The following is a 27282-nucleotide window of genomic DNA, read 5'->3' on the forward strand; positions in this document are numbered from 1 at the left end:
CATTCCTCAGCCAAACCTTTCTATGGCTGATACACTTCAACAGTGAGTGACAATTTGTACAGCATTGAACTCACTCCATCATGAGAAGAATAATATAGCAAACAGGCAGGACCTCCTCAAGCTGTGACATTATGAGGTATTTTTGGATCAGTAACACATACATCACAATGACTCTGAGGCACAGTATTAGTTCATGTGTGTGCTTATGAAACATACGGGGGTAAGTGAGTTTTCACCCCCTCCCCCAACATTATGTATTTTCTTTGAAAGGAATACATTTTTAAAAATCACTTATGATCCATGATCGGCTTCAGATGCCCAAATCTATATTTATGCATCAAAAGGTGCTCACCAGCTCATCTTTGGCGACCACTGCAATGTTTGGCGAGATACTGGGAAGATGCTGGTTGCAGTCAGCAGAGTTTAAAGGTTTAGACAGCACTCTTTGCTCCGATGTTCCGACCTCCGGCTGATAGGGGGCAGCAGTCGCACAGCCCAGAGGATGGCGAATCAGCCGGCGGCGGTGGCGGCTCCTCCTGCTCCCGGTGCCCGAGCAACAAGCCGACTTCTGCCCCTTTCCAATCGGAGGCGGAGCCCCGGGCCGTCCCTCGGTGCACATATAACCCGGGCAGAGCCCTGGCTGGGTACAGGAGCCGGGCCATGGAGACTGAGGTGCACGTTCCGGTCGGGGCGCCGGCTGTGCTTAAGTTCGCCATTTACGTGGACGAGAACGACGTGATCCCGGGCGCTTTGGCGCTGGTCGGGAAGCTGCGGCCCAAGTGGGACGTGAGCCAGGTGAAGACCAAGGTAAAGAGGTGGGATTGGGATTGGGATTGGGAGTGGGAGTGGTGCCTGCTCTGGGGTTTGACAGCATCGCCAGCTGCGCTGCCAACAGCTGGGAAACTAGCAACAATCCCAAATGGTTACATTGTTGCATCAGGCGGCGGCTCGATACATTCCGTTTTGATACATTTTTCTACCGCGGGGCTGGTGCAGCGATTCATTTTGTTTGGGGATACATTGTTTTTTTTCTTTACCTGATCAAAACTGGATTCTGCCCACTTACCTCTTTTCTCCTTCCCCCGCCCCCTTATTGCCAGACTCGCTTCCTCTCTCCTATCAATCCTTGCTACCTATTACCACACTCAGCCTCCCGCCCTCTTTGCCTTTTGCCTGGCTCAATTCTTCCCCCTCCTGCCCTCCTTTTTCTCTCTCTTCCTTTCTCCCCCCCCCCCCCCCCCCATTGGGCTGGTGAGGATGTAGGTGCTGGAGATCGGCGTCCAGAATGTGGTGCTGGAAAAGCACAGCGGGTTAGGCAGCATCCCAAGAGCAGGAGAATTGACGTTTTGGGCAAAAGCCCTTCATCAGGCATCACTTTTCCCTATCTTTGTCTACCCCACTCCCACTCCTTCATTGTCAAGCACCCTTTTTCTCTCTCGCTCTCCCTTCCTTCCTTTTGCCAATCTTTACACCTGTTGAAAGTGAGCAGTTGTGCCATGAGTGATCAAGAATCCTAGGAAAGAGGTTCCTATCCATTCACATTGTGAATGTGATCCACTAATCTGTAATGTGAGCTGCATTGTATAATTAACTGCAGTTCAGGGTTCAAGGTTGTGGTAAGATGTTGTCTGTCCACTTTTTCCCAATCCCAAGCCCCCAACTCTGGATTGAGGATCTATAGCTGGTAAACAGTTCCCTAATCTCTGGGATGCTGAATCCTGGTGTACTTTTTCTTGCATGCCTGTTGAAATTTGTAACTTACTTAATGACCCTGAAGTTCAGTAACCCCAGGGGACTCTTGTTCTGTAGTGGTAGTATCCATGCCTAGGGACCTGGGATGAAGTCCAACCTGCTCTAGAGGTGTTCAGTAACTTTTATGAACAGGTTGAGGAAAATATCTGCACTTAATCCTGCAGGCTGTGCAAATGTATTGCAGTTTTATTTTCCAAAGACTAGTTGTTCTTAACCCAGCAGTTTTCCATCCTCAGATTTTTGTGACTTCTGTTTTTACAACAAACTACTTTCTTTCAGCTGTATTGTCACTCTTTAATGCATTTACCTCAGCTGTTTGGTTCATAACTTCTCTTCTAAAGAAAAAGTTCACTCCTTGGAAGTGATCTTTTAACTTTCTATTTATCCTATCTTGTGATGTGTAACTCTTATAACAATTTTTGTTTAAATTAACTTTTGGGGTATATTACAGTCATACAAATCTGGAAATAGTCTGATCTTAGAAGCTACATTACAAAATGCCACTTCTCCAGCTCCTCAGATGTTGCCTGACCTGCTGTGCTTTTCCAGTGCCATGCTTTTTTTGACTCTGTTCACCAGCATCTGCAGTCCTCTCATTTCTCCTAAATAAAATCAGGCCTGATTGGTACTTTGATTGCATACCAGCTTGGATTACCTGATGCAGTGTTAGTGTCTGCTGTTGGGCCAGAAGGTTCTGATTAAAATTTCACCTTGCCCATAGGTGTTGTAATGTGTCTGAGCCAGTTGATATTTAAAAACACATTAACCAACTTATTTGAATGCATGACTCTGATAAAGTGTAGTGAAGATAGTTTCAGCTATATTAATGTTACTGTGTACTTGTTAAGAACTTGATCTAGATGTGTAGTCTTTGCCTTTTTGTATTCTTGGGATATTGTAATACCTTACACTTAAAAGTACGTAAATAGTTTAGTCACTACTGTAATGTGGGGAATGCAGCTAATCTGCACAGTAAGTTCTCTCCAACATAATATGGTGATCAGTATCTGTTTCTGAGATGTTTTGTGGGATGAGTATTGGCCAGGAAACTGCTCTTGGAATAGAACCAATAGAAACTGCCTCTTCATGGGAGGGCAGTAAGGAGGCACTTAATGTCTTAATTGAAGGACAGTACATTCTGGGAGATGGTAACCTAGTGGTAATGCTACTTGGCTAGTAATGTGTATGACCAGCATAATTTTCACATTCACTGTGGTGGCTGCTATAATGGTGACCACAATGATTGTTACATAAATCCATCTGTTTCATTGTTTATGGTTTTTAAGGAAAATAGCTATCCTTACCTGATCTGGCCTACATGTGATTCCAGACCCACAGCAATGTGGTTGACTCTTGGAACTGCTTTGTTCCAAAACCGGTAGGTAGTCAACCAATGCTGGCCTTGATTCGGAGATGCTGGTGTTGGACTGGGATGTACAAAGTTTAAAAATCACACAACACCAGGTTATGGTCCCAACAAGTTTAATTGGAAGCACACTAGCTTTCGGAGCGACATTCCTTCATCACAATCACCTGATGAAGGAATGTCACTCTGAAAGCTAGTGTGCTTCCAATTAAACCTGTTGGACTATAACCTGGTGTTGTGATTTTTAACTTAATGCTGGCCTTAGTTGTGATGTCCACATCCTAGTAAAGAATGAATATGGGCAGAAAAATCTTCTGATTAAAGTAGCAATCCCTGCATCAATCTTGGAATAGACTTGAACGCAGCACTTTAGATAACTAAATGTCTTTCTTTCAACCAACTGCAACTCTCAGGGTGAGTAGACACAAGCCACTCACTTGTCACTTCCTGGAGATGTGCTCGCTCAATGCTTGGAATTACTTGAAATGCTGTCATGCTGGTTGTAAGCTGGAAATAGTAACTGAAAAGGCATTTTTTGTTTGAGGTTGATTCTCTGGTAAACAAGCTGAGCAATTTGGATAAATTATTGTCATGTTTATCCTCTAATGTGAATTGTTTGAAACCTCCTTTCATTTTTCCCTTAATTTTCAGTTACAGAGAAGGAAACTGTTGGGCAGAAATTTGAGCAACTTGTGGAGGGTGACCAAATTGTGTAATCATAGTGACAGGTTAGTGCAAGCAGTTTGTATTGTAAGTGCAGATGTAAGAATCTATAGTAGAAATGTCCTTGAGTAAGGACAGCATTTTATTTACAGTAGGAACTAGATTTGCATGCCTTGGTTTAATGGTAGATTTTGAAGTCTTGACAGGTAAAATACTGCTTGTGTGATTGAGACGGTTTCCTAAATGACAACTCCTTTTTAGATGTCTGTGCTTGTTTTTGTTCTTGACTCTCTGTAACTCCTTAGTAACCAGAAATGCTTAGAATTATCAGAAGGTGAAGTGAGCTGAAGCTTTATAAAGAGGGCAGGTACTACATATTCTGTTTTGAGTGGCTGCTGAGTCAGATTACAAGTTTTTTTTTGAAAGGAATTTGTTAGGAAATGGCCAAAGAGCAGGTAAGGGTGTATGAGGTTAAACTATAACCCAACCATGACTGAAGTTTTTAAGATGATGCTAAATGAGCTAGTCCTGTTCATCTATTCCTAACTGGATTTCGAGGAGCTGGCTTCATGCTAAGGGCTATTACAGTCAGCTGAATGGCCATTGCCAGTGCTATAATTGCAGTGTAGTCCTAAGGCAGTATGAAATTGGGCAATTAAATAGAAGTGATTGCATCATTCAGGAATATCTGGAATTCAAGTGCATGATTTTTGGGGTGGAGTTCATGCCACTTTGTTTTTGCGATCCGTTTCCTCATTGTAGCTGCAAATCACCTTGAGCCTTTTGTTTGTCATTACAATCCCTACGTGATCCATCAGGAGATCAACCTCTCTCTCCAGGTTGGAAAGTGGATGGCTGCTATTATTCAGCATTACATAATCCATTCTGCTAGAATGGGTACCTGTTGAACATTAAACTCTTTAACAGCTGCTTGCTGGATGTTACCCCCTCTCCTCCACTTGTGCCCAATTTCAAAGTGAACTCCTGTGCGTAAGTATGGAGGAGCACCATAGAGCTTTTACTGCTTACAGTCATGACCATAGTCTTTAGAAACTTAATTCAGAATTGCTATTTGAATTTGATTCGTGATCCCATTTGGCCAATGAATGGAGATGGGTTCAGCTAATGTCTGTAAGGTGAATCATTCCTAAAATAGATTTGATGGTCTAGGAAATTACCTCTAAATTCCTAACCCAGATTTGAATTAACCTGAGGCATTATCTGTCTCTAGGAAGGTCCTTGCCTTGAACTCTATTCTAGAATGTGTAATGTTGAAGATGGAGGCATCACTGGAGATATTGCACTTTAGTTCTCTTGGGATATATGTGCTTAAAGCTGTCATTCCCTGTTACTTTAGTGTTTGTCACTGTTCAGTCAGTGCAATGCTTTAAGTGAGAAGGTATTTGATTAAAGTCATGTAGTATTTGGAGTCAGGAGCAGGTGGATCTCATTTGTCTGAAATCTGTTGAGTTTTGTATTAACTTGGGGCAATCAGGGAGCCCTGGCTGATGAACACAAGAGTTCAGAAGGGCTCCTCAGTCTCAGGACTGTCTGAGCTAGCTGTTCATTGCCCATTTACTGTGCACATGTAAAGAAGGGCCACTACCTCTATGCAGTTTGTGTCCTCCATGTGAAAAGCTATGTAGCCATGTTATCTTGGATGAGGAACTGAGGCTATTTGGGTCAATGCAAAAATCTTGTCCTCTCAAAGAGGAGCCAAAATGCTGGCATTTAGTCAACCTGCTGTCTCTGGTGAAGAGCCAAATAAGAGCCATTGAAACGTCTGGGTATCCAAATTTATTAGGAACCTAAAATGAAGTATCGCATCACTGGCCATCTAGGGATGGAGCTGGTGAGCAGCTAAATAACTGGGCTTGAAGAATGAGATCATGTGGAAGTAGTCAAAGTTTCATGTTACCAAGATGCTTATCTGAGAAATGCTGTTACTTTTCAGTTTGTTTTGGCATAATCCTGGAGCAGCTTAATGGGATGAGGTAAGTTGGATGGTTGTGACTGAACCTGTGCTATTTGAATCCATTTCCACGTGAGCTTACCTTGAAGGTGCTGTTTTTACAACTTCCCTCTGCCTGAGGTATGGTAACCCTCTAGTTAAATGACCACTAGTCATCTCCCTCAGAGCTAGACTATGGTCTGGTAGCACTATGACTTTTAATAGGATAGATGAAATGCAGAGTAAGATTCCTATTGTAATGTCTCAACAATGTACCATTTCCTTCAGTGTAAATGTTTTTAATTCAGCCTCTTAATTTCACGAGCTGTAAATGAGATTTTTCAATGTTGCTGTTCAGATTCCAATGTTCAGAGGGCCTACTGATAGCACTGGCTGCCAACATGTTGGAGGCTGAGCAGGATTTATGGCAGTATTCACTGTAACTATTGAATTGTAAAGCAATCAGTGTGCTTATTCAGCAGCATTGGTTCACTAATGCAAACATTCTACTGTCTATTCAAGACTGAATCTCTGCAAATGGCCTGATACTGAGACTGCTGCAAAGTAGATTATATTGTGCCAGCAAAATATAGTTGAAGGATAGCTACACAAGTTAGAATCAAAATACTGATTCTAGCCACTGGCAGCCAATGTAGCCTGCTAGCATGACTGGTAAAGGATCATGTCTGTTCTGAGTGAGTGTGGTGCTGTCTCAGTGCAACCCTGAAATTGGCTGCTTAGTAATCTAGTAAATTGATCACAGCTCGACTGAACCAGTGGGTGCTCTCTAATTAGAGATGACTGGTGATGGTTTAATGAGTTTCACCATGCCTCAGGTGAGGGGAAAAGTTGGGAAGGAGGGACTTTCATGGTAACCTCCATGCAGGAGTTGACCTTGCTCTGCCTCAAACTAGCCATCCAGCCAACTGAACTAACCAACTTGGTCATCCAGTAAGGATAAAAGTACCTGCTGTGAATTGCTAACAAACATGGCTAAGTTGCCACTAATTTGCAATGGGGAAGACAATGGCTTTGTGGTATTATTGCTGGACTCTTAATCCAGAGACCCAGGTAGTAATCTGGTAACCAGGTTCAAATCTAGCCATGGCAGACAGTAGAATTTGAATTCAATAAAAATCTAGAGTTGAGTCTAATTATGAATCCACTGTCAAAAGTGTACCAGATGGGTTTCTATACCCTTTTTAGGGAAGGGCACTGTCATCTTTTACCTGCTCTGGTCTACATGTGACTCCAGACCCACAGCAATGTGGTTGACTCTTAAATTCCCTCTGGGCAATTAGGGATGGGTAATACTGGTCTAGCTGATGATGCCCTCATTCCATGATTTTCTAGAAAACCTTGATTTAGTCTTGTGCAGCATTGAGTCAAATTTTGGCTCTTTAAGTAATGCCAATGACTAAATTTTTGTAGATAATATAAAATTGGTAAATAGCAGCTTTTCAGAGTAAGGGAGAATGATGTGGGAGCAGATTACTGTTGAAGAGTTTTTTAAAAAAAAAAAAAAAAAATTATGGGTGGCAGTGGTTAGCACTGCTGCCTCAGTGCCAGAGACCTGGGTTCAATTCCCACTGCAGGCGACTCACTGTGGAGTTTGCACGTTCTCCCCATGTCTGCGTGGGTTTCCTCTGGGTGCTCCAGTTTCCTCCCACAGTCCAAAAATGTGCAGGCTAGGTGAATTGGCCATGCTAAATTGCCTGTAGTGTTAGGTGAAGGGATAAATGTAGGGGAATGGGTCTGGGTGGGTTGCACTTCGACAGGTCAGTGTGGACTTGTTGGGCTAAAGGGCCTGTTTCCACACTAAGTAATCTAATCTAATCTTAAAATTAAATCTTCTCAGGATGTGGGTGTTGCTGGCTAGACCTGTACTTATTGCCTAACCACAGTGGAGCAGGAGCATGATGTAGGATTGGTGGAAAGCAAATTGGAAATCCAACTACACAATCAGAACCATTGATTTATTTTTAAAAGGCACCAGGCCAGTTATAACCTGTGCTGATGCTGACTGTGGGATAAGACCATTTTAAATCTATCTTTGAATGCTGTTGGCTACTACAATTTGGTGAACTGGAAACAACAGTTTACAGAAATAAGCAACATAAAATTCAAATTGATCTGACTAGACTTGATTTTGGGCAGACTTTGGTTTTGTGAAGTTGACACTCAGGATGCACTAACTATTTTTGAAGTTATTCATAATGTCTGAGAAGTGACTGTAGACCTGTTGCCCCATCAGTGGTTGGTTGCAGGAAGAGAATTTAGATTTTCATCACCTTGTATGAAATCACCCCTCAGCAGCCTCGATGTCTTGCTAAAGTAATTCTCTCGGTCTGCCATTTAAGAGGAAATATTTTCTCTGCTCCTTCAATCAGTGAACACTTTCAATTTACGAGTTGGTCAAGAGAATGCAATCTGCCTACTATTTTAACCCTGGTATACTAGTAAATCTGTATTGTGCCCTCCATTGTCAATGTATCTGAGATGTGGTGATCGGTTGGAACCCATATTGAAGAGCAGCAGTCATGTGCTGATATAACTAAAACTAGATGTGAAAAGTGCCAAACAAACCATTGAAAATGGGCAAGGAATTAGCCCATCTAAAGAATAGGTTTTTAAAGGCAGGAAGCCAGTCAACCCATCATTTCAGCCAAGTGTTTGATCATGCCAAACTGTCTCAACCTCTGCATATTTAAACCCCCAGCAACCCTTTGACAACCTGTCCATATATACCTGCAAGTAGCATCCTGTTTTAGAACTGGATTGAATTGACTGACTCAGCATTGAAATGTAGCTGCAATGTGACACTAAACTAATTGTCTCAGTAAACATAGCTCATGTTATTCATTCATCACATGGACATCACTGCTGAACTTAATGTTTGTTGCTCTATAGCTTCCCTTGAAAGTGGTGGTGAGCTGCTTTCTGGTATTGTTGCAGTCAGGTTATATCCTCCCTTCTGTTAGGAAGGAGAGTTCTCAGTCAGAAGAAATCCTAGAAAACAGTAATATGGTTACATGTCTGGCTGGTGTGTGGTTTGGAGGTAGCCTTCAGGTGATGTTCCCATTGTCCTTCTTGGTGCCTGATGTGATTCTCTTTAAAGCATTGTCGAAGGAGCCTTGATCAGTTACTGCTGTGCATCTTGTAGCTAGCTGGTTGCCAGTGTGTCAGTGGTGGATATTCGTAGACATGATATCAAGTGAGCCTGCTGCTTTGTCCTAGATGGTGTTAAGTTTCTGGTTGTTGCAGCTGTATTTAGCCAGGAAAGTGGGGAATATTCCAACAGTCCTAAATTGTGCCTTTGTAGATAGTGGACAGGTCTAGGTGAGTTAATTGTATAATTCCTAGCCTCTGATCTGGGCTTGTGTCCAAAGTATTTGTATGGCTGTCTCAGAACTTTGTGCTCTGGAGAATGACTTTGTAGTAAGTAAACTGCTTTCCTCCCCTCTCCCTTCAGCCTGCTTCCAGTATTGACCTTTTGGTGAGGTAAAGGTAAGATTGCCATCCTTTCAGAGAGCCATAAACACTGTTTCCCCAGTGAGGATTAATGGTGCATTTTAACCTGGGGTCACTGCTTCTGGGGGAGGTTGAGAAAATGGGACCTTCCATGGTAACATTAGCCAGTGTAGGAGTTGAACCCACACTGGCATCTTTCTACATCACAAACCAGTCATCCAGCCAACTGAGCTAACAGGTAATTGTTTTGACTGCTGAGCAAATGTTTAGTCCTGTAATTATACCTACTAACTGGCTATGAAACACATTTATTTACCAGAAGTAGCATTATAATTGTCCCTAAACAAATGTTTGCTTATGGATAAGTTTCAAGTATTTTTGGTTTAAACAGACCCATCTAGATTAAACCTTTGGTTTTTAGTTGCCTTTTTGGATGTACTTGATATCATCAAGATGATACTTAAATTCTCTTGCTAGTTGCATAGTTGTCGAGAGGTGCACTTCCTACAAACAGTTGGAACACTTCTTTCTTTTCCTCCCAATTGCCCCCATTAAATATCCAAAGACAACTTTAAAGGAAAAAACAAATTTTCATATTGATTTAATCTCTCAACTTTCTTTTTACATCTTTCACGTTTTTGGCAGCCATGTCCTAAAGAGAAGTCTAACTTATGGACAGTCAGCAGCTCTACTTTGTCACTGAGAATGTGATAGTGTGGCTCTTAATGTTTTTTAAAACCAAGTTAACTTGTTTTAGGGGGCTAAAAGCCAACAGTAGAGCAAAGCATCAGTCTGTGGCTGGACCAAGTAAGAATAATAACAATATTTGAATACAGAATATTGTGGTTGCTGGAAAAACTCCACAGGTCTAGCAGCATCTGTGGAGAGTGGAACAGAGTTTGAGCCCAATGTGATGATTCAAACCTTGAGTAAGCTTTTATTTTTAGTCAACCACCTTTATTTGAACAGCAATCTGCAGCTTTCATGGTTGTTTTTTATTTTCCCTCTGTCTATCATTGAATGATCTGGAAATTACTGATGCAAAATGTAAGTTAATACACAGCTGATTTGCTGTGCTTCTCCAGCACTTCACACTCCACTCTCCTGCATCTGCCATCCTCCCTTTCTCCTGATTTTATAGGCGTATAATTAAGAGGAAATCAGGAGGGCAAAAAGTGGACATAGCTTTGGTAAATAGAATTAAGGAGAATCCAAAGGACAAAATCCTTCAGGACAAAAGGGTAACTAGGGCCCCTCAAAGATCAGCAAAGTGACCTTTGTGGAGCCACAGAAAATGGGGGAGATGCTAAGTGAGTATTTTGCATCAGTATTTACTGTGGAAAAGGACATGGAGGATATAGACTGTAGGGAAGTAGATGGTGACATCTTGCAAAATCTCCATATTACGGAGGAGGAAGTGCTGGATGTCTTGAAACGTGTAAAGGTGGATAAATTCTCCAGAACCTGTTCAGGTGTACCCTAGAGCTTTGTGGGAAGCTAGAGAAGTGACTGCTGGACCCTTTGCGATATCTATATCATCACTAGTCACAGGTGAGATGCTGGAAGACTGGAGTTTGGCTAACATGGTGCCACTTCTTAAGAAGGATGGTAAGGACAAGCCAGGGAACTATAGACCAGTGAGCCTGACATCCATGGTAGGCAAGCTTGTTGGAGGGACAAAATGTACACTCCTTTGGAAAGGCAAGGACTGATTAGGGATAGTCAACATGGCTTTGTGCATGGGAAGTCATGTCTGTCAAACTTGAGTGTTTTGAAGAAGTCTGAGGATTGAGGGCAAAGTGTTAGATGTGATCTATGTGGGCTTGAGTAAGGCATTCAAGGTTCTGAAAATGTGTTGCTGGAAAAGCACAGCAGGTCAGGCAGCATCCAAGGAGCAGGAGAATCAATGTTTCGGACGAAAGCCCTGAAGAAGGGCTTATGCCCGAAACATCGATTCTCCTGCTCCTTCGATGTTGCCTGACCTGCTGCGCTTTTCCAGCAACACACTTTCAGCTCTGATCTCCAGCATCTACAGTCCTCTTCTTTTCATTCGACCAGATTCCCCATGGGAGACTGGTTAACCAGGTTAAGTCTCTCAGAATACAGGGAGAGCTAGCCATTTGGATACAGAACTGGCTCAAAGGTAGAAGACTGGTGGTGGAGGGTTGTTAGTCAGACTGACCAGTGCAGTGCCACAAGGATTGGTGCTAGGTCCTCTACTTTATCACTTTTTTACACATGATTTGGATGCAAGCATAAAAAGTTCAGTTTGTAAGTTTGCAGATAACACCAAAATTGGTGTAGTGGAGAGCAAAGAGGGTTACCTCCAATTACAACAGGATCTTGATCAGATGGGCTGAAGTGGCAGATGGAGTTTAATTCCAACAAATGAGATGAGGTGCTGCAGTTTGGGAAAACCAATCTTAGCAGGACTTATACACTTTAATAGTAAGGTCCTAGGGAGTGTTGCTGAACAGAGACCTTGGAGTGCAGGTTCATAGTTCCTTGAAAGTGGAGTCGCAGGTAGATAGGATAGTGAAGGTGTTTGGTATGCTTTCCTTTATTGGTCAAAGTATTGAGTACAGGAGTTGGGAGGTCATGTGGCTGTACCAGACAGTGGTTAGGCCACTGTTGGAACATTTATGTGTAGTTCTGGTCTCCTTCCTATCAGAAAGATGTTGTGAAACTTGAAAGGGTTCAGAAAAGATTTACAAAGATGTTGCCAGGGTTGGAGGATTTTGAGCTATAGGGAGAGGCTGAACAGGCTGGGGCTGTTTCCCTGGAGTGTCTGAGGCTGAGGGGTGACCTTATAGAAGTCTACAAAATTATTGGGCATGGCTAGGGTAAATAGGCAAAGTCCTTTCCCTGGGGTCAGAGTCCAGAACTAGAGGGCATAGGTTTAGAGTGAGAGGGGAAAGATGTAAGAGACTTAAGAGGCAAGTTTTACACAAGGTGGTACAGGTATGGAATGAGCTGCCAGAGGAAGTGGGAGGCTAGTATAATTGCAACATTTCAGAGGTATTTGGATGTGTATGTGAATAGGAAGGGTTTAGAGGGATATGGGCTGGGTGCTGGCAGGTGGTACTACATTGGGTTGGGATATCTGGCCGGCATGGACAGGTTGGACCGAAGGGTCTGTTTCCATGCTGTACATCTAAGTGCTTTTATCAGCTATACGACCAGATCTCTTATTGTGAAGGCAGTATGTTAAACTGTCAGTCATTAAATCTGTTCCAGAATAGTTAAGATCTGGTGGATAAGTGAGGTGGATGTGAATTTGGGGGCGGTGTGGGGGGAGAGGGAGGCGAAAGGTGTCAAATTTAAATCCTCATGCTAGTAAAACTTTTTTACAAGTCAGTTTTAGATTAGATTACTTAGTGTGGAAACAGGCCCTTCAGCCCAACTAGTCCACACCGACCCTCTGAAAAGCATCCCACCCAGACCCATTCCCCTACATTTACCCCTTCACCTAACACTACAGGCAATTTAGCATGGCCAATTCATGTAACCTGCACATTTTTGGACTGTGGGAGGAAACCGGAGGACCCAGAGGTAATCCACGCAGACACTGGGAGAATGTGCAAACTCAACAGACAGTTGCCTGAGGCAGGAACTGGACCCAGGTCTATGGCGTTGAGGCAGCAGTGCTAACCACTGGTGTGCCACCAGTGATTTTTGAGTTCAAGATGATTTGTGCTCCTCAAATGGTAAAATCCATCTGAGCAGAACTGTCTTGATGGTCAATTCATTCCTGGGATCAAGGTACAGCAGGTTAGTATCCATGCTATTGGCTTGAACTTGTGCCTTTGCATGTTCCCAACACTCCAAAGGATGGCAAGTGGAGATGGGAATGAGGCTTCATTGGAGGGGAAAGTGAAATGTAACTTTTTTCAACTTGCTACTCCAAACTTGTCTTGCAATTATTTCTACTGTAAACAGAAGAGTCAAAAGGAGGGCATCACTTAAAATCATTTTATTTTAAAGTACCTATAAGCTGCTGGTACAATGCTGTCCCAGAATTCTCCATTATGTGGGTAACCATCTTTCTTTTTGTCTCCACACCACCACCTCCCCAGTTATTTACAGATGGAATTACAAACAAACTAGTCGGTTGCTATCTGGGGAACCAAATGGAAGATGTTGTCTTGGTGAGAGTTTATGGCAATAAGACTGAGCTGTTTGTGGATCGGGACAATGAACTGAAGAGCTTCCAGGTCCTGCAAGCCAATGGTTGTGCTCCAAAACTCTACTGCACATTTCTGAATGGTCTCTGTTATGAGTTCATGCACGGAACGGCACTCTGCCCGCAAAGTGTACGGGAGCCAACTCTGTTCAGGTACCAATATTTTACTTAATGTGTTGCCTCAACTTGTGGTGGTGCTGTGTGGAGCAGGTGAAGATTTGTTGCCCTTTCACTTTTGTCATCTTTAACCCTGATCAAAATCGCGACAGCTTATATCTAATTTTATGGGGAGCTGTGTGGGGGGAAATGTCAAACCACAATGAGGCACTCTGATAGCTCTCCAAAGACCAATTAGAGTTTGACTGCCATTGTGATAATTCTCTTGAATAAACTGGACAGGTAGGGAGGGGGACAAAATCTCCCCTTTTTCTTGGAGATGAGCATGAGGCCCTTCTAATGAAGGACTTGTTTGTGAACTGTCGTCATAAGAATAAGCTCTCAACTTGCCTCTTCCAACTCCGTCTCAAAGCTGTATAGATTTTTTTCGTTTTGACTCTATGCATTCCAAACATTGGGACTATTTGTAAGTAGCTCTGAACTGAGTTTCAGTCAAGTCCTTTTTTGTCCTTGCAGATTTCCATCAAATGTAATTGGGTTTTGTTTTAAATTCACCTTTCATTGCCAGCTGTATGATTCAGCTTTGATTCTTTTTACATCCATATTACAGTTTAGACGCTAATTTTCCAACTGCTAACTTAAATGGTCAAAGATTCGCAAGACCTAATTCACCTGAATTTCATTGTGGTGCTTAGTCTTCCTCATCAAATGATCCTCCTTTTCCTGAGGAATGTTTCACTCTTCTGTTCCCAAAATGTAGAATGTCCACTTCAATATTTAGAAACCAGTCTATTTCACTAACCTGTTCGGTCCTATGTTTTTAGTGACAATTCCCAATTTGGTTTCAGCAAATGGTACATATAAAGTCTTATTTTTAACATGAATCAGTGAAGAGATTCCACCCAGGTAAAGCATAACTTGGCTGTTTTGAAATCATACCTTCTATCCTTTTTTAAATTTTGAATATTGTTAGTTGTATAACAAAACACATGGTAACTGCAGCATTTGGCTTAGATGCTGCTTTCTAGACTGAGGAGCTGAATCTCACTGTAGCAACGCTATAGCTGGAGGGTGTAATTAAAGTATGAAAGCTTATGTAGGGCAATCTCACTTTAAATGGAGGTATCAACAATGTCACGTGACCAGAGTTGATGCAGCTCATGACACTATTTATTGGTGGATCTACATTTTGTCAAATGGTCTTGACACCAACTTGGAAAGCCCACCAGTTGTCACCACTGCTTTTTGCTGCTTTCCCAGCATTTTTTGCCACTATTGTGAAGGAATCTCAACACTTTCTTTGGTCTGGCAACTTGTCAAATTGTAGACTGTTTGTCAGAGGGGTTTGGAATGTGAGGAAAACTGCAGAGAAACCTAGAGACAGCCATTCCTCTGGATAAATAGGATTTCATTTCCTTTGGACTTTGGGGAATGTAATGTTTTGATTGCTTCCAGTTAAGTGACAATGTTTGAGCCTGGAAAAAGGTAAATCTGTACATGTGCTGATGTGTGTATTACTCACTAGGGTGCTGTGGCTGATCATGGATGTCATTTAACATTGTTCATATCTCTGCAGTATTGAACTAATCTCAACTATCTCAAATTCTTGTTCTTTACTGGTTTGATCACTGCTTATTTTCCCTTGTGGTTAGCAGAATATCTTTTTTATTTTTGGAAACCTATCTTCCAATCTAACTAAAACCAGTTTCTGTCTGGTGTAGAAGCATTTGTAACCTGAAGGCAAACAAGAACCAAGGAGACTAATATTTCTTGCTGCCTGGACCACAATCTCTTTAGCAAAGAGACATGCCTTTTCATATGGAGGCTGGTTTTCTTGCTGAGTACTGAGTGGCAGGTCAGTTTAGGTCACTGCACTTTCCACTAACTTTTTTTTTTATTTTGTGCCATGCTTGCTGCATCAGTTTAGGTCTGGAATTTGCATGGTGTGCTGAAGGAATCATCTACATTGCATGTACAGAGGTCTAACTGTTTTTAATGCATGTTTAACCCCTTCCAATGAGCATTCAGTACATTAGTCATTGATACCCCAAATAGCTTTTCAATTAGCTGTGCAGTATAGTGGGTCTTGAATATGTTCATTGTCATGAACTGTCAAAGTGGATGTTCAAGGGTAAGTTCAGATGTTACAAGCTAAACTGCATGAACATTGTTCGACTTATGAGAATTTCTGTGATGGCAGTTGTGATACTATCCAAAAGTCAATCCAAAAAGCACACTTCATTCTCTGGAATAAAATGTTCTTGTACTTAAGTCAACTGTTGACTTCTTACACCCATGGATGGTTATGGTTTTTAATCTCCTTTCCTGATCCCACTTCTCACTAAGTAATGAAGTATAGAACAGATTTGCCTGCAGGTTGCTGGTTCAATGCTGGCAATTGTGAATTCCCCAAAATGAATGAAGGAAGAAAGCTTTTTTTATTTTAATTTTTTTTTTTTTTGGAAAATTTCTTTCAAAGGCCGAACCAAACCTTCTGTACGATCAGTGCTCATTGTACCAAGGCAACAAAAATGTTCACTTCTTGGGCTGGGTAATCAAAACGTTTTTTCGAAACTCCTTTTGCTCATGAGTAATAAAGAGATCCTTCTCATTCCTTTGTCATTCAATCTTTTTTCATTCGATCTCTCTCTCTCTACCTTGTGGGAGAGAGTAGAGCTAGCAATAGATTTTTAATTTTTTTTGGATTTGTAAATGGAGATAAGAATTTGTTCTCTTCCTCTTATAGTCACTGAAAATTGCTGAAAAGTTGTAAACACAAGGTCACTGAATTTTATGGCTGAGTTGGATAGATTCGTGATTGTCGGGGGTGGAAATGGGGGTTAAATGGCCTACTGGTCCTAATTCCTATGTCCTTTTTTTTTTAAACAGGAGGAAGATAACGTGAGGTGTAGCAATATATACTCAACAGGCCACTGGTTTGTGCTCTTGAAGTATTTCTTTGACAAATTATTTTTCCAACAGTGGCAAAGTCACTGTTTAAGAAAATGTTTGCAATTTGGAGTGCACCTTTTTTTAAATCTTGTTCTATTATGAAAATTTTAGCACACTGTAGCACTTAACTGCTACAATCAAAATAGCATGTGAATGAGTCCACTTGCTAACCAATTGGCACTGTCCTCTCCAACAGCATAACTTCCACCCCCCAACCAAATTGTTGTTCTTACAAAAATGTCCTGATGAGTGCATGACAAAAAGCCTGAACAAAATGTGCCCCCCCACCCCCCAAAAAAAAAATCTTATTATTCCTAAGACAGCTGAACCAATCTGATGCAGAAACCCAAATGTGGAAAAAGTTTTAGGGACTGCTTTATAATTGCTCATGGAATCTCCAGGCACTAACCTTTCTCAGTACTAGCAATATGTAAAGACTTTGTTCCAATGCAAGAAGCTTGGATCCAGGACACAATCTGCTTGATTAATATCCCAGTGCCAATGTAAACAAGTCCTTGCACCATTGGTGCAAAATGACAGCAGTGTGTATCATCTGCAAGCTGCACTACAGTAACTCACCAAGCTCCCTTTGAGATTGGGTTCAAAACCACCACCTATTTCAATCTAGGTTGTCAAGGGGTGCTGTATCAACATCTAGAAGCTCCCCTCTGATATCCTGACTCAGAACCATATTTCCACTTCTTCACTGTCTCTGGGTTAAAATTCTGGAAGTGCTTTCAATGTAGCATTGCAGCAGCCTTGAAACTCTAGGGTTGCAATGGCTCAGGAAGCTAACTCCTCACCTGCATGAGGGTAATTAGGCAGCAAATACTGGCCTTGTCTGGGATGTAAACATTATTGACTACTTCAAAACTCCGAGCACTTGGTTGCTAACAGCAGTGCCTGGGACACCGCTACATTTCCTGCAGTCCTAGGGTAATCGTGGAAGATTGACCAGCCTATTCCTGCTGTGGTAACCTTTTTCTTTTGGCACATTTCATGGCCTGGCAGATCTCTTAATTCATTGCTTTACCCATTTGTCAACTTGAAACTGCATATTGATCAGTGAAGAGATGAGTCCTCCCCATCCTCCTAGAGGGTAGATTATAATTTGCTGCTTCATAATTCCCTTGCACATGTATAGTGATGTTTTTACATCCGTTCATCAGGTGAATGAGCCAAATGATGCTTCCTCAATGCAGTCTTGAACAGTGCCAAAAGATATTGCCAGTATGCACTCATTGCATCTTTTTACTAGCCTCTGGAATGCTGCCTCACTTTACACTCACTTAGAAATCCCTTATTTAAAGCCATTTTAAAAGACTTGCCACTTTTTTTTCCAACTATATTCTGAGCAGACTTTTTTAATTGGGCAGCTTTTTATTGCCTCTGGTGAATAAATGTCAAGCTGCATAGTTTGAACAACACAAAGCAGGCTTCCATTATTGTCATTACTGGCAAGTGGAGCAACAATTACAATTTTTATTTTGGTTTCAGTTCTAGCCACTCCTCCATTGTTCCTGTTTGTTTGGAAGGCTTCAGAGGGATTGCCCCATGTGGAATCAATAATACCAAAAGCTGGATGGTGTTTGACAAGATGTGGCACCAAGCCTTCTTGACATCAAACCGATGTGAAAAAATCATTTATCAATGTTTCTAACATTCTACAAGTTTTTCTTTTTTTTAATACTATCATTCATGAGCTAATCTTTGCCCTTTGATCCTCCTTGACCCTTGCTTAATCATATCTGACAAATATTCCCCCCCCCCCACCTTTTTTTTTTAGTAGAGGTTTGCCTGCAAAGGGCCTTGGGATGTTTGTCCCTGTATTAAAATTGGTAATGGTAGTGTAGGCTCACCAATAATATTACCCACATGACGACAGCAAGCTAACATGACCACCTCAAAGAAAGCTAAAAGACACCACATTGAGATGAGCTTTCACCCTGCTTCTGAGAGACTTTAAAGCTCAAAGTTTAATGATCCAAGCAGCAAGTTTCTGTACATGTTTTGATCATTGCGTTCCTAAGTTAGTGGTGGTCTTTGGATTAAGAATCTTCAATTAACAAGGCTAATTGATCTGAGCTGAAGGTGATGGTAGTTTTTAAAACTACACTTCTGTTGTAAAAGTGGTGAGTTCTGGAGGCCCAGATACCCAAAAGCTGAAATTGTAGAGTCCCTACAGTCAGATCGAGGCCATTCAGCCCATCAAGTCTACACTGACCCTCCTGAAGAGCATCCTGCCCAGACCTGGCTCCCTATCCTATCCCCGTAAACTGCATTTACCATTGCTAATCTGCCTGACTTGTCCCATAGAGCCCAGAGATGCACAAGTTAGAGCAGTTAGTCCACGTAACCTGCATATCTCTTGGACTGGTAGAAAACCAGATTCTCAGTAGAAACCTAAGCAGAAACTGGAAGAATGTATATACCTCAGTCACCCAAGGCTGGAATTGAACCTGGGTCCCTAGCAATAGGAGGCAGCAATGCTAATGTTGTTTTGCTTCGAATCTACTTTTTATTGCCTATTCCTGCTATCCCACACTTCTCTCTAATGAAGAATCTGTCCACCTCTGCCTTGGAATATATGCCAGAGTATCTGCAGCTTTGTTAGACCGTTCCAAAAATTCAGAACCCTCAGTGAAGGTTATCTAATGAGATCTTTATCCTCCGGTTTTATCTGTGTTGGCCAGCCAACAGGAACAATCTCTCCATCTCTATCCTCAAACGTTCAGGCATTCGTTTGATATTGTGACAGAATTGAAAGCTGAGGTGGTGGGACAGGGTGGGGATTTCTGCTCCATAATCTTAAAAACCAGAGTTTCCTCAAAACATTGTGTACAAGGAGTCCAGTAAAGAATGGGAGTGGGCCATTCAACCCACCGAGCCTGTACCCAGCATTCTAGGTCATAGTGCTATTTTCCGCACAGAGATGATTAGCTATCTCTGTAATCCCTTCATGCCCTCAATCTCCAGAAACTTAAGTTCTGTCTTGAGTCTACTGAGTGACTTTTTTTTTAACTTCCACAGCTTTCTGGCAGGAATTCCAAAGATTCACCAGGCTCTTGACCTCCTTCAGTCTGTGCATATAGCTTTTTCAGCTGGATGTTGATAAGGAATGGCCAGAATGTGTTTCTTTTCTAGTCATCCAAGCCATTTACTTGCCCAAAGCTTGAATGTTGAGGAAAGAAGGATGAGGCCTGTAATCAGCTGAAAACCGAAATCAATGTTGTACCTTCTGCTTTCAGTGGCTTAAAACCACTCCAGGCGGTGTCTTGTCCCCAGGGCTGAGTGGCTACATTCTGCATTAATCTTTAAGGAAATGATTCCTGTCAATCCAAAATTTTGTATTCCCTCACCTGCACATTCATGGATCTAATGTCTCCTTTTCCAGTTTTTCCTCAATATCTGTCCTGGCCTGTGCCTGACATTCACTATCTTCTGTGGAAACAGTTAAATCTAAACTGTCTCCTCTTAATCTGGAGTTTGAGCCCCTGATTGTGGATGTTGTGGCAGTGTGGTCTATCTAATTGCACATCAACTTTTTGATTAATTCAGAACTTTGGAAATCATCATCACTTAAGATTGCTTCTTCTGAAGCCAAAGTTCTTCAACTCCTCCAATTCAGCTTGATCGCCCTTCCTGGGGAATCTCCACTGTCCAAATACCCTCTGTGGTAGAGGTGCCCAGGCCAGAATTACACACTATGCTCCAGACCTGGCTGTCGTCAGGGCTTTGCACCTTTGCATGTTGGACTTTAGGATGTCCTCTCTCTCAAGAGGTAGAGGTAGGTGAATTAAGTGGTGTTGGCTAGTTTACTGAGCCCAAACTGATCTTGCATGTGCTTGCTTTGGTCACTTGCTTTCTTTACATAAGACAAATTGATTTAGAAGGGAGTCAACTGGCCCCATGTCCATGTCATCTTTTGTAGACCCCACTCTTTGGCTCTTGCCCCATATCTCTGCAACTTGAATTTCTACAGGATGTGTTGGATCTGTTTCTACCAATCCTCACTTAATTAAAATGATCATTCTCTGCTCGTGTCTTACAAACAGGTTTCCTTTTGACACTTACTAGCACAGTCCATGTTTGGCTGACTTTCATGTTTCTCACTTTTGCTGCCCCATCTCCACTCCCGTCTGCCTCAGTGGGCAGTGCATTTGGCTCTGATTCAGAAGATGGTGGGTTTGAGCCCATTACCTACTTGCCAAAGGATCACCGTATTGCAGAAACTCCTGCCCTTCAGGAAAGTGAATGTGAGCATAATCTCAGGACTGTAAACCTATGCTATTGGCACAATTTTGCATCACAAACCAGCTGTTCAGACAGTTGATCCCCTGCAGGTTTGATTCCCTTTACCTGCTAAAGTCATGAAGGCCCTGCCTTCTCAACCTCTTTCTGCTCCTAAAGTGTGGTGACTCTAAAGTTAAATTCACCACCAATTGTGTGTGTCTCAGAGCAGTCTGTGGTCCCCTTGGGTTATAGTGACTTTCAGATAAAATATTGTAACCTGAGGTCTGTCAGTCCTACTTGGAGGAAACCAGGAAAGTTGTCTGACTACATATATTTCAACAATAACTCCATTAGGTATAAATTTTTTGGAATGCCTGGAGGATGTGAAAAATACTTATAAATATGTTGTTTGTCCCTCTTTTCCATTTTGTCCTAACCATTTAAGTTTGGGGAGCATGTCAATATGCCATTGCTTGGTCCAAAGGTCCGGTTATGTACACAAATCTGCAAAACTGCACTTCTGGATCATTTTATAAATAACTGCTGACCCACTTTGTGCTGCATAACCAGTCATGTCGACCAAGTTAGAATAATGTTGATTATCTTTTTTTTTTTGTTTAGTTGTCATTTGACTAAGACTTTTCCAAACACCTTGTTAAAGGCAGAAGTACAAGGTCCACAAAAACTAAATATGGGAAAGTTCATGTCCTTTAGCACGTGAGGATCAGATGGCGTCAGTAAATTAAAGACACTGGTTATTCCAAAAGTTAATAGTTCAGCTACTCTGGGTACTAGTTGCAGTAGGTTCTTTCATATTTGCTTAATATCAACAGCATTGGTATGCTGCATAAGTAACTTTTTGCCTATTAGCTTATTTAACAGCTGCCTGGTTCCAAAGCCCAATCATGTTCCCATGACCTTTAAGTATACCAGGCAAGCACTGTCAGAATCAGTCTATCATAATGGTCATGCTGAGCTGTAGCAAAAACTTTAATTTTGTTTTGACCCATTATTGATTTGTCATTAAGGTCATAGAGCTGTACAGCATGGACACAGACCCTTTGGTCCAACTTATCCAAGCTGACCACATATCCAAAATTTAATGTAGTCCCATTTGGCCCAAATCCCTCTTAAACCCATACTATTCATACACCATTTAAAACCCATCTGGATGGGTGTAATTGTACCAGCCTCCTAGCAGCTCATTCCATTCACTCACTACCTTCTGCGTGGAAAAAATTGCTTCTCTGGTCCCTTTTTAAATCATTCACTAGCTTGGGGCAAAGACCTTGCTATTCACCCTATCCATGCCCCTCCTGATTTTTATAAACCTCCTAGAAGGTCACCCCTCAGCCTCTGGTATTCCAGGGGATACAGCCTCAGGCTATTCAGTCTTGGTGAGGGTTTGAGTACCATCTGTGTTAAAACACCAATATAAGTGGTTTACATTTCTTTGTCTATATCCAGATGTGCCTTTACACCCTGTTACCTGTGGTGTATTTTTTCATCTATTAGTCATCCACATTTTCCAGTTGATTGTGGGTTTTTTTTTTTGCATCAAAGGTGAATGAGATCATGTTCTTTTGTTTAAAGGTCTCATCTCCCAGACACTACCACTGCCCCACATGTGCCCTTATCCTAGTTTTTCTTTCTACATCCAGTATCATGCCTACACAACTGAGTTCTTTTTTACTTCTCATCTTAACAATCACCAGAAAAATTGCCCATTTTTCAAATTAGCTGGTTTATGTGGAGGGGAAAAACATTAAAAGCAGTGGAGATCACAAGCTGAGAGGGAGAGAAGCAGGGGGCCACAAGCAGTTTGTGTATGCTCACATGGTTTTTTTTTTAAAACCCTAAAATTGCTAAACAGGACTGTAGGAACACCTTCTGATTTTTAAGAGGAAGATTTGATGCCACCCCTCCCGAGATCCACTGGGAATATGTAATGCATGTTAACCTTTGTCGGGAATGCCCATCTTTCTAAGAAATTTTTGTTTATTAGAAACCCATTCAACTTTTTTTTTGCTCCAACGTAAGAAGAGTTCTTGTAAATACCTGGCATGGACTGCCTTTTGGGCAGTACTGGCTTAGCCTTGTCCCCTCTTCCACTGCAAAGATCTCCCTGATCATCTTGTTCCATAATCAATTCAAACTTTTTTCCTTTACACCCACTGTAGTTATCAGCTGGCCAACCCATTATATTTTTTTTTAAAAACTGAGCTAAGATTAGTTCCATGTCCAGCAGTTTTATTTTTAATTCCATTCAAGGGCTGTGAGTGTTCCTAGCCAGGCCAGCATTCATTGCCTATCCTGAATTGCCCAGAGGGCAGTTAGGAGTCACCATACTGCTGTGGGTGTGGAATTACATATGGACCAGACCAGGTAAGGGTGGCAGATTTCCTTCCCTCAAACTTTTTAAATGGCAATTAGGCTAGCTTTTTAATTCCAGATCACTTATTTGAATTCAAACCTCCCCATCTGGCATGGTGTGATTTGAACCCAAGTCCCCAAAATGTGACCTAAGGGTTCTGGGTTACAGGTCCACTGCTGTTACCATTACACCACGATGACTTCTGCTACTGTTTAGAGTCCTATAGCATGGAGACAAGCTCTTTGGCCCAAACTGGTCCACACCACCGTGTGAATATATTTAACTGTAACCAACACCCCATTGCCACCTTCCCCACAGGGATTTAGAAGCTTTTCACTTTCCTTTTTCAGCTGTTCTGACTCTTGTGCTTTTTTAAAAATCTTCCTGACTTCCTACTGTTTTTTTCTCTCTCGTTCTGTTTTAAAACTGCTGAACTATTCTTCCATCTCTCTTGTCTTTAACAGTCCACAAAGTGCTTCTAATATTTTGTTCTACATGAACCATGTGTTAATTCTTCTTGTTACTTTCTTTGTACAAATTTTCAAAGGACCATCTTTTCCTTCAAACTATGCAAGTTTTTTTTATAAACTCTCTCAAGCTGTGCTTAACCAAATAGGCTTAGGTTTCTTTGACACAATTTTTTTAAATTTATTTTTGTTTTGTTACTTTTCCCCCTCCTTCATAGGCAGTTTAGTTTGAATTCAGCCGTTTCTTAGTTCAAGACTTGGGTGAGGGGACAGTTTGCCTATCTAGCCATCTCTCAGTATCTTCACATAATTTCTCTTTAAATCTTATCAGGCTTACATGTCCTACGTTCAGCATTTCTTGCTGTAATAGGCTCAGATTTGCAGGAGGTAGTGGCAATGTCACTGGACCAGAATCCCAGGCCAGCTTTATGGGGACATAAGTTCACATTCCACCATAGCACATGGTGAACTTTAGATTCAACAAAATATCTGAAATAAACTAGCCAACAGCAGCCACGTGGATTGTCACTAAACACCTGTCCGGTTTGCTGTTTCCTTTTTGGAAGGAACTCTATCTTCACCTGATCTGGTCTACACAACTCCAGATCCATACCAATGTGGTTGACTCTTAACTGTGCTCTGGGTAATTAGAAGTCATAGTCTTAGGATAAGTGGTAGAAAACCTAAAACAGAGGTGAAGAGAGATTACTTAGTGTGGCAATAGGCCCTTCGGCCCAATAGATCCACACCAACCCTCCAAAGAGCAACCCACCCAGACCCATTCCCCTACATTTATCCCTTCACCTAACACTACGAACAATTTAGCATGGCCAATTCACCTAACCTGCACATTTTTGGACTGTGGGAGGAAACTGGAGCACCCGGAGGAAACCCACGCAGACACATGGAGAATGTGCAAACTCCATGCAGAGAGTCGCCTGAGGTGGAAAATGAAGCTGGGTCTCTGGCGCTGAGAGGCAGTAGTGCTAACCACTGTTACCGTGCCACCCAAAGGGTTTAGAATCTATGGAATTTGCTACTCCAGAGTGCAATGGATGTTGAGACAGTTTAAGGAGAAGTTAGACAAATCTTTAATTGGTTATGGGGCGGAAGCAGGAACATGGGGTTGAGAAGCATATCACCCAAGATCAAATGGCAGAGCAGACTCTATGGGCCGAATGGCCTAATTCAGCTCCTGTATCTTACGATCTTATGAATGGGCAATAAATGCTGGTCTATATTCCATGAATGAATAACAAAGATTTCGAACCGAAGTAGAGTGGATGGTCTGAGTCTACTCTGCTGTACTGCTAGTCAAGGATGGAGTGACTTTCAGGGTCATGGATCTCCTCCTGGATTTGCCCAAGGGACTGAAACCAAAACCGGATCCACGATGCATCCATTTGAGGCTTTCGATGGTTTCTCTTTCCATAACCACTTATGTGACTTTTCACCAATAGTGGCCATGCCAAAACTCCGTTGAGTGCCATACTCCAAAGTTCTCTCCTTTTCTATTGCTCTTTTCTCTCCTATCAATCTTTCTTAAAATCTGACTCTGTTTTCCTGCTGGTGTCCACTTTACGTCTTGCATCTCTGTAATTTCCTTTTTGCTGTGCTTGGAGCGTAATCCTTTTATTCAGCTTGTCTGATGGTTAGGTAACTGCTTTTTGTGCAGTCTTGCTGTGTGCAAATTGGCTCCCATGCCTCAACACTGAGGATACTTCACATTTATAGATAAATCAGAATACTACAGGTGCTGGAAATCTGAAATAAAAACTCAACTGACATGAATATTCAGCAGGCCAAGCAGCAACTGTGGAGCGAAAGGATTAATTTCTCAGATGAATAACGTTTCATCTGAACTTTTCCCCAACATGGCATTACTGTGAAAAGTACTATATTAATGCAAGTCCTTTCCTACAGCAGCACTTCAGTGGGAAATTCACAAGTCAAGATTCCTTGGATCAATCCATCCTAGATTCGCAACATAAATAGGAAAGTGTGTCTAAATGCTCTTTGGGACTGATATGTTTGAATGACATGTGCCTTCTATCTCTTTGTAGGCTCATAGCGACAGAGCTAGCAAGGATTCATTGCATTCACGCCCACAATGGTTGCATTCCAAAACCCAACCTCTGGGTGAAAATGCGCAAGTACATGGCTCTCATCTCATCTGAGTTCACACCAGAAGCTAAAAATACCCGGTATGTGCTTAACCATGATGGTTCATTGAAGTCAGCCAGACTAATGAGACAATAAGAGATGTAGTCACTCTGTTAGGCCGATTGTGAATTCATTCTGTAACTACTGATCTGAAAATTATTCCAGATGTGTGTTATGTTACACATTTTAGGAACAATGTTTTTTCAGATACTCAAACACGTTTTTGCTAAATTGGAAAAGAAACCATGACTTCATTATTTTCATGCAATTTGTGTGTTAATATCTGCTCAATGCCCTGAAAAGGCTGCTGAGAACATTGTGCAGTTTTATTTGGAAGACTAATGATAGGAGACCAGTGTTTGCTCCTTAATTGAGGTTCCTGACTACATCATTTAATGAAGATCCCTCAGGATAAACAACAATTTATCAAGGTCCCAGACAGTTTTCAGCATCGGTTGAAACGTAGTCTGGTATCCACACCTTCAATGAAGAGAAGAGTGAGGCAGGTTGGTGCCATGATTAAACACACATACAAACCATGTAGAGAAGTGAATGCACAACACTGTACAGATAGTGTACAATTTATCACAAATGCTACTACTGAGTACACAAAGTGTCTGTTATCCTATAGAGATCATCTCTTCACTCAGTGAGGTCTTGTATCTGAACAGATTTGGAATCAAAAACCAATCTAATTACTTATAGAAACTGATAACTTCACTATGTAGCCTTTATCCCTCTGAATACTTAATAGCTTCTTATAGTCACATGGTGCAAATTCTTTAGTCTGTTGAATAAACATTCTATATCTCTGTATAGTTAATCACTAGAACCTGTTGCCACTGAACTAAGTGACTTTGCAGTCAGTCATGGAATGTAATTAGTGAGAACTATGGGAGTTCAGGAAAATGATTTTTTTAGAAAAATATGGGAATCTTGAGTGGGTGGTTATAAAATCTGCTTTAATGCATTACTCACATTAATTAAAATCTTTTTATGTTTTCAAACCTTCATTTACCAACATTGAAGGTTTTGGATACTTAATAATGAGAAAGCTGTTGTGGTTCTGTTCGCCGAGCTGGAAATTTTTGTTGCAAACGTTTCGTCCCCTGTCTAGGTGACATCCTCAGTGCTTGGGAGCCTCCTGTGAAGCGCTTCTGTGGTGTTTCCTCCGGCGTTATAGTGGCCTGTCCCTGCCGCTTCCGGTTGTCAGTTTCAGCTGTCTGCTGTAGTGGTCAGTATATTGGGTCCAGGTCGATGTGTTTGTTGATGGAGTTTGTGGATGAGTGCCATGCTTCTAGGAATTCCCTGGCTGTTCTTTGTTTGGCTTGCCCTATAATGGTAGTGTTGTCCCAGTCGAATTCATGTTGCTTGTCGTCTGCGTGTGTGGCTACTAAGGATAGCTGGTCGTGGCGTTTCGTGGCTAGTTGATGTTCATGGATGCGGATCGTTAGCTGTCTTCGTGTTTGTTCTATATAGGACTGCACAAAACACTATATATTTGACTGGGACAACACTACCATTATAGGGCAAGCCAAACAAAGAACAGCCAGGGAATTCCTAGAAGCATGGCACTCATCCACAAACTCC

At 41.8% G+C, this 27282-nt stretch overlaps 1 protein-coding gene across 2 annotated transcripts in view; it reads left to right on the forward strand.

The window, feature by feature from the left end:
• The first annotated feature begins 529 nt into the window (after positions 1-529).
• Positions 530-27282, forward strand: part of LOC122563064 (ethanolamine kinase 1-like) — a 49819-nt gene continuing 23066 nt past the window's right edge. For both annotated transcript variants that reach the window (XM_043716427.2, XM_087973485.1), the window contains exons 1-3: positions 530-807; positions 13280-13539; positions 25593-25733. In XM_043716427.2, coding sequence (XP_043572362.2) covers positions 661-807; positions 13280-13539; positions 25593-25733 — 548 coding nt within the window. In that variant the 5' untranslated portion in view covers positions 530-660. The remainder of the gene's footprint in view (positions 808-13279; positions 13540-25592; positions 25734-27282) is intronic.

This window comes from Chiloscyllium plagiosum, unplaced genomic scaffold (genome assembly GCF_037043375.1).
Source record: "Chiloscyllium plagiosum isolate Xiang-an unplaced genomic scaffold, Cpla_swu_hap1 HiC_scaffold_26, whole genome shotgun sequence".
NCBI lineage: Eukaryota > Metazoa > Chordata > Chondrichthyes > Orectolobiformes > Hemiscylliidae > Chiloscyllium > Chiloscyllium plagiosum.